The 8,098-nt window shown below is 48.5% G+C and overlaps 1 protein-coding gene across 1 annotated transcript in view; it reads left to right on the top strand.

Annotated features, from left to right (window-relative positions):
- Positions 1 to 1,316: 1,316 nt before the first annotated feature.
- LOC113451231 (uncharacterized) overlaps positions 1,317 to 8,098 on the top strand; it is an 88,182-nt gene continuing 81,400 nt past the window's right edge. Inside the window, exons 1-5 of the mRNA XM_087919154.1 lie at positions 1,317 to 1,594; positions 3,392 to 3,503; positions 3,613 to 3,696; positions 5,612 to 5,725; positions 6,835 to 8,094. Of these exons, the coding sequence (XP_087775280.1) occupies positions 3,470 to 3,503; positions 3,613 to 3,696; positions 5,612 to 5,725; positions 6,835 to 8,094 (1,492 nt within the window). The 5' untranslated portion in view covers positions 1,317 to 1,594; positions 3,392 to 3,469. The remainder of the gene's footprint in view (positions 1,595 to 3,391; positions 3,504 to 3,612; positions 3,697 to 5,611; positions 5,726 to 6,834; positions 8,095 to 8,098) is intronic.

Genomic DNA, 8,098 nt, shown 5'->3' with positions numbered 1-8,098 from the left:
CAAAACTAAGAAAGTTAAAAGAGGTGAGACGCTATATAGAAAATGGAAAATGGTAATAAGATAGGGAATGGTATATAAAATGAACATGAATTTGAATTTGTGTCTGTACGAAGAGATGTAACCCGGGATCAAGCAGCTTTCAGAAAAGATGTTTTATGTTTTTATGTTTTATGTTTTGTTTGTTTGTGTATTGTCTTTGAAAATTAATAAAATTTGTTTAAAAAAAAAAGAAAACAGAAATAAAATATATTATAATAACGTAACATAATAGTAAAGATAAGATAATGAAGTTGAGATTTGCTCGAAAAAAAGATGTGAATTTATAATTATAGTCTAATAAGGAGTTAATAATAATAATATAGTATCCATAGTTGATCTATATAATATGAATTTTAATCTAAATTCAGAAGGGAAAGACTGTTGAAATTGTGCACAAGAGACACAAGATGGTTTCATTTGATGTTTTATGTTTGTGTTTGTCAATGTTTGTTGTCAAAATAAATAAAAAAAATTGGGGGAGTCCTGTCCCCCCACCTCTAAACCCATCCTCAGCCAAGCCCCCGATTATCAGAACTAGGATTTTATATTAGGAATAAAGTAGATGGGCTTTTAAAAAAATATTTAGCCTTTGGAAGAGAAGGATTGGGTGGGGTGAGTGAGGGGACACAATGGCTGTGTCCCCATATTTGGGGGGCTGCCCCAAAAGAAGGGACTCAGTGGTGCGGTGGGGTTTCCACTCCTTTTCTAAAGCCCCAGAAGACGGATGGGAATAAATCGAGGAGAGAAGCAATCTGGAAGGAAGGGAGGCATTTCCTGACATTGAGGACAATGAACCAGGGGAATTACTTGCCACTGGAAGTTGTAGGGGGCTTTGTCACTGGAGGCGTTTAAGAAGAGAACGGATGGATACATCCAGTGGGTGCGGGTGGGGCACACAAACCCCACTTCTCTAACCCCTTCCTGATGGGTGCAATCACACTTGGGAAAGAAAGAAAGAAAGGAAGGAAGGAAGGAAGGAAGGAAGGAAGGGGGAGAGGCAGGCAGGCAGGCAGGAATGAAGTGGAGGAGGAGAGAGGGAGGAAGGAGAGGGAAGAAAGAAAGAAAGAAAGAAAGAAAGAAAGAAAGAAAAGAAAGAAAGAAAGAAAGAAAGAAAGAAAGAAAGAAAGAAAGAAAGAAAGAAAGGGAAGAAAGAAAGAGGGAGGGAGGGAGGGAGGGAAGAAGGGGAGGGACTCCTTTGCTCTCCCTTTTGAGGGTGGGGGGCGATGGCACTCTAGCTGGGGCAGAGGGCGGGGGTGCCGGGCTAGAGATTTGGGGGCGGGGCCTCCCTTTCTCCCTCCTCCTCCTCCCTCCTCCCCTTCCTTTCCTCCTTCCTCCTCCTCTCTCCTAGCCTCGCCCCCCTCCGGCCCCCGCGCGCGGCCTTCTGGGCGCTGTAGTACGGCGGCCTTGCCTTTGACGCCCCAGCCCAGCCGTTTCTGAAGCGGGCCCCAGCCGGCGGGTGGTTGAGGGGCTCTTCCCGGCCCGGCGGGGTCGCCACCCCGCCCTCCTCCTGCCCTCCCCGAGACCTCGGAGGCTCCTTTCGGGACCCCTTTGCAGGGTAAGTCTCGGCGGGGTCGCCCTTGCGGGATGGGGGGCGCCGAGGAGGGGAGAGGAGGTGGGGCAATCGAGACCCTGCTCGGGCCCCACCCAGGACGACCCTCCCCACCCAAAAGAAGGAAGGTGGGGGGGGAGGGAAGAAAGGAGCTCCGCCCTCCATGGTCCGGTCCAAACCCGGGTCCCGGGACGGGAGACCACCAGGATCCCAGACCTGGCTTTCCTGGGGGCTCCCTCCCTGGGTGGGGGAGGCGGCTTCGGGAGGCGCGGGGGAGGGGTGTCCTCGGGGCGCCCGCGGGCCTTCTCTGGGGGGGAGGAGGAGGAGTGGGGAAGGGGCTCTATTGGGTGGCGGGAAGAAGTGGGGAGGAGGCTCCGATATGGCTGGGGAGAGGTCTCTGTTAGGGGTGGGTGGAGGAGTAGGGAAGGGGTTCTATAAGGGCTGGGGAGGCAGAGTGGGGAGGGGTCTCTTAGAGCTGGGAGTGGGAAAGACCAGTCCAGTTTAAAAGTTAAAAAGTTTTAACAAAATCCAAAGTTCCAATAAAAAGAAAGAAAACACCTTCAGGTTTAATTTGTGCTTAATCTCACTGCTTAAGCACTTTTATATTCACTTTTAAATTTAATTTTTAGTCTTTTAGGGTGTTCTCTCCAGAAAAAAATAAGCAGAAAGTGATCTCATCAAACTGACACACTTTCTTTGAGAACTTTGAAAATGGAAAAAAAAAGAGCTGGGAGTGGGGAGGGGGCTCTATTGGGTTGGGGGAAGAAGTGGAGAGCGGGCTTTGATTTGGCTGGGAGGGGGCTCTATAAGGGCTGGGGAGGCAGAGTGGGGGTCTCTGGGTTGGGGGGTACCAAGGTGGGGAGGGGGCTCTATAAGAGCTGGGAGTGGGGAGGAGGGCTATTTGGGCTGGGGGGGCAGAGTGGGGAGGGGGCTCTATTTCGGTTGGGGAGACACCAAGGTGGGGAGGGGTCTCTATTTGGGCTGGGGGCACCAAGGTGGGAGGGGGATCTATTAGGGCCGGGGAAAGAGAGCTTCCTTCCTTCTCTCACAACCTTCCTTCTTGGTTTCCCTTTTTGCCTTTTTCTTCCTTTTTCCCTTTCTTTCCTTCTCTGCTTCCTTTTCTTCTCACAGCCTGCTTCCTTTTTCCCTTCCTCATTTTTCTCCTTTCTCCTTCCCATCCTTTCTTTTCGGCCTGGCTCCTTCCTTTCTTCTTTGTCTTCCTTTTTTCCCTTTTCCCTTCTTTTCCCTTTCTTTTCCTCTTCTCGCCCTCCCTTCTTCCTTCCCAACTTCCTTCCTTCTCTCACAGCCTGCCTGCCTTCTTTTTCCCTTACTCATTTTTCTTCCTTATTTTTCCTTTCCATTTCATCCTTTCTTTCCTTCCTTTTTTCCTCCCTCCCCTTCCCTCCGTCCCTTTTTCCTTTCTCATTTTTTCTTCATCTTTCTTTTCCATCCTTTCTTTTCCTGCTATCTTCCTCCCTCCCTCCCTTACTCCCTTCCTTCTTTTTCCTTTTCACATTTTTCTTCATTTCTTTTCTACTCTTTCTTTTCCTGCTATCTCCCTCCCTTCCTCCCTCCCTTTGTAGTCTGACCACTCCACCAGGAGAAGATGAAGGTAGGAGCATGGCCAATCACCCTGCCCTAAATCGGGGGTCTCCATCTCTGCCCTCTGGTATCGCCCAACGTCGGTTGGTTGTACGGAGAGCACAAACGGGCTGTCTTGGGCAGGGGAATGGGCCAGAGCTAACCCAAAGGGGGATAGGGTACACCCTGAATCCTAATTTTGCCTCGGCCTCGTTTCTCCAGGTGCCAGCGTGGCACGAGGACCTCTTTCTCCGTTTGGCTCCTGGGCACTGGTGCAGCTGGACAGTGCGGGACGACACCATGCGCGAGAATTACAGTACTGCAATCGCTCTGGGTAAGTCAGGAGCTGCTCTCTCCCCCTCCTAATTTTTTGGGATGGGGGACTGCCCCCGCCCTCCGTCACCCTTTGTGGCACTGCCCACCAGGGTCTTTCTCCTTTCCAGGTGCCCCACTCACCAAACTGGAGACGGCCCCACAGGATGGGGGTCTTTTGCCAGCCAAGGGGACAGTGGAAACACCCGAGACAGGTCAGTCCCGAAATCGAATCCTGGGGTGATGGGGGTTGGAGGCTGATGGACAGAAGACGAGTGAGAGAGAGAGGAGGAGGGGGAGGCTGTGGACCCCAAAAGTTGTTTTATTCCTGTGCGGGCCCAGGTGCGAGTCAAGATAGACCAGTTTAGCCTGGTGATTAAGGAACGTGATTAGGAACCGGGAGAATGGGAGTTCTAGTTCTGCCTTAAGCACGAAAGCCGGCTGGGTGATTTTTGAACCAATCCCCAGGAGAATGGGAGTTCTAGTCCCGCCTTAGGCATGGAAGCCAGCTGGGTGACTTTGGGCCATTTTTTCTTTTATTATTATTTTTAGTTTATTTTTATTTTTATTTTTTGTTTTATTATTTTAGTTTCATTTCATTCAGTTTAATTTAAATTATTTTATTTTACTTTGTTTTGTTTTGGTTTTAAATATATTTTTTAAAAAATTATATTTTAAAAAAATATATTTTTAAAAATATTACTGATTGATTTATTAGAATCAAAATAGGACCTTGGAGGTCTTCTAGTCCAGCCCCCTGCTCAAGCAGGAGATCCTAGACCATTATGTTTATAATTTATTAAATATGTATGATTTATTTTATTATATTTAATTATATATGTTTCGGAATCTGTCCACCAATTAGTTGGGTTGGCAATATATAAACCAACAATGTTTGTAGCTTTAAGACAAAGTTACTGTATTGATTTGTACTATGTTCCGATTGGTTGATTGTATTGTGAATTACCATAAGAGGGAGCTAGAGATCATGGCTTGCTCTCTCGGACATTCTCTGACATTCTGTCTCTCTGACATTCTGTTGCTATCTAAGGTTCTCTGCTGTACTTATACTTTGATGTCTTTGTTTACTGTAAATGACAAAGGCAACCGGCAAGAAGATTTTGTAATTGGATATTATTTGGACTGTAAAACGTATATGACCTGGACTGTTTATTGGACTGTGCTATTTCTTAGAGTAAACTTTAACTCAATTTAGTGTATCTGTGTGTGGCTGAATAATTATTCATAACTACTCTCAAACGTTTCCATGTGCATATCCTTGTTACTCAAGGGTTATTCTGTACATATAATATATTCATAAATGTGTTTGTTTATAAATATACATTTAAAAATATATATTTATTATATACGTATTTATAAATTATATGTTTACATTTATAAATTATATATGTAAAATATTTGATTAAATATATTTTATGAATGTAAACTATGTATTTATATTATATTTATTTATTTTATCATTTTAATTTTATTTTCACTTTCCCCTACATTAAAATATTTTTTATTTTTCATCATTGTTATTTTATTATTTTGTACAGTTGATTTTAATTCATTTTACTTTTTTCTTTTATTATTTTACTTTAATTGAGTTTCCTTTATTATTTTATTTTACCTGATTTGATTTGTTTTAATTATCATTATTTATGGATAGTCATTTAATTATTGACAAGAATTATTTACTGTCTGAATTATGATTTTAACTTGGATCAGATTAAAAGAATTCATTTTTTTTAATTTCATTTTTCATTTTCCCTCATTTTTATTCTATTCCTTTGTTTCAATTTCATGGATTTTCATTTCTTCTTCTTTTTTTTAGTTTTAGTTTATTTGGTTTTCATTTGATTCGGTTTCATTTAATTCAACAGATGAATCTACTCCAAAACTTCATCTACTTTATCTAGTCCAAACTCCCCCCAACACACCAAAGCAGGAGAGACCCTACTACACCGTTTCTGACAGATGGCAATTTAATGTCTTATTTTATTTTATTTTATTTCCATTTCATTCTGTTTAATTTCGTTGAATGTCTTGATTGTATTTTTTTTGTTTCTTGGCAGTTTATTTTATTTTAACAACTCGTATCTTGATTTCGCTTCCGGGTGGGGGTAGGATCCGGCCCGCCCGGCTTCCAACAGGCCATCAAGGCTGACCAGCGGCTCGAGGATGCAACCGACAGAGCCGGCGGCCCAGAAGATTTGAAGGACCCAGCCAAGAATTGTCCAGGTGAGGTGGCCGTCACACCTGAGAATCCAGGGACTCACAGGGTGCGGTAATTCGCTCTGCCGTGCCTATTGTGATGACCCAGGGCATGGCACAAAGGCAACACAGTCACTTAATAAGAGTCCCTTTATTAGCTCCAAACTTTGCCTCCAATGTCCTGGTTACCTTCTGGGCTGGAGAAAAAAAACTCTCCCAGGAACAGCCTTTGGGCTACAGAGAATCAAGTCCAAAACATGGGCAACACAAACTGTATAAGTCCAATTGAGGCAAAAGGAGGTAATTAGTCCAGCAGGGCAGGAGCAAGAATTCCAGACGTGAAGGCACAGCCGTAATTCAACAAGGTTGGGAAGATGCCAGTAATGCAGATAAGCAAAGTCAACACAAGATAAACTCACGTTTCCCAGCAGATGCCGCACTCAGCTTGCATCTCTTTTAAACTCTCCTTCCCAGCTGTAGCTACTGAAGGGAATCAGGGCCCTTTCCTCCCCCCGTAAGCCACACAACCCACCTTGCTCTCTTCTCCATTCCTCCCTGCATGCCCTAGGATGAAGATGGGTGGGCCTGGGTGTTCCCTCTGAACTCCCTTTCCCTTGTTCTACCTCTTTCCCTGCTCTGCCCAGCTGGACTTTGCCCTCTCCCCCCCCCCACCCGTTTCATTCACAGCCAACGGAGCCACATTCCCGCTCCCTGTCAGCCGTTCGTCTTCCTCCTCGGATTCAGACTCCGACAAAGGCGTGACACCTATCAGCTGGGTTTCAAAGGAAATGTTGGACAGACTAGCACAGGAGCGAGTGAACAGGGCCAAATCATTGCCAGAACAACCAGTTTGTCTGAACTGGCTGAATCCCACCCCTGCTTTCCCAACCCTCCTTGGCCATTTTCCAAGTCGCCGAACGGCGATTTGCGATCACCCTCAATGCCAGGGCTATAGGTAATCCCTCTTTGTTATGGACCCTGTGAGGTAGGCTGGGCTCAGCTACGGACTGGCCTAGCATCCCTCCAGGGCTGACGGGGGGAGGCCTTCACCCCAGATCCCCCCCCATCCCATTTCTAATCCGCTCGGGCTGGATTCTGTTTGGTGCCTCCTTGACTTTGCACCCCGTTTTCCGCAGGCGACTGGCTCATCCGGACGGTGAAGGTTGAAGCTGAGGATTACACAGAGTGGCCGTCTGGGCTGAGCACGGAGGTGCTGCTCTCAGGGCTGCCTCTGGCTAGCGCCTGCAAGTCAGAGGGCCGCGTCCCGGGACCTGATTATAAGGACGGAGCCGCCAGGCTTGGAGAACTTTCCGGATTGGCCCTGCACCAGTGGCAGATGTTGAGAGAGGACAAGCCATTGGGCTGCCCACGCTGCGAGCACCCGGCGGCGCTGCTCGGCGGCAACCTCGGGGACCCCCAGCCGCGCCCCTTCGCCTGCCTGCAGTGCGGCAAGGCCTTTGGAAAGAAGGCGCACCTGACGCGGCATGCCCGCGTCCACACCGGTGAGCGTCCTTTTCCTTGCACCCACTGCGGGCGCCGCTTCTCGCAAAAGATCCACTTGGGCTCACACGAGCGGGTCCACACTGGGGAGCGCCCCTTCCCCTGTGACCGCTGCCCCAAGAGCTTCCGCAAGAAGACCCACCTGGTGCGCCACCAGTTGACCCACACTGGCGAGCGGCCCCACACCTGTGCACTCTGCCCCCACAGTTTCATCCACCGCCGGCACCTGCTGCGCCACCAGCGGCTGCACGAAGAAGCCACCCGCGTTGGAGACCCTGCGGAGTTGCGACAAGCTGCCCCCTCATACGGAAACGGCCTGGAGCTAGGCCTAGTGGGGAATGTCCCCCCATCTGGGGAGAACCTGGACATCTCCGCGGTCCTGGGGCAAAACTGCCGGGTTCAGGGCGACCATGCACAAGTCAGTTTCCCGTACGGGCCTGGGATGGAGCTGGGGAAGTTTCTCCCTTCCTGTGTGGGGCACATGGAGCCCGATCAGGGCCCCTTCCTCTTTAAGGCTGAGCCAGAGCTGGATGGTGTCCCGGGTGCAGACAGGGAGGACCGGCCCCTGGGGGAAGCCTTCCTGGATCCCACAAGTTGTAGAGCCCTCTGCAGGGTGCAGACAGTGGAAGGTGCACCATACCTGGAACAGGTGGGCAAGACTGAGCCGGAGGAGGATGCGGGGTCCAGTCAACCCCCGGAAGAGAAGTCGTTCCTGTGCTCGGATTGCGGGAAAGCCTTTGCCTGGCGAAAGAACCTGGCATCCCACCAGCGGCTCCACGCCGAGGGTGGGCACCCCTTTTCCTGTGCCGAATGCGGGCAGGGTTTCAGCGACAAGCGCCACCTGACAGCACACCTGCGTGGCCACATGGGCCTCTTGCCCTACGCTTGTCCCCACTGCGA

This window comes from Pseudonaja textilis, unplaced genomic scaffold (assembly GCF_049901715.1).
Source record: "Pseudonaja textilis isolate UNSWEBS1 unplaced genomic scaffold, rPseTex1.2 PTEXSCF31, whole genome shotgun sequence".
Taxonomy (NCBI): Eukaryota; Metazoa; Chordata; class Lepidosauria; order Squamata; family Elapidae; genus Pseudonaja; species Pseudonaja textilis.
This window is presented reverse-complemented; position numbering and strand designations above follow the sequence as displayed.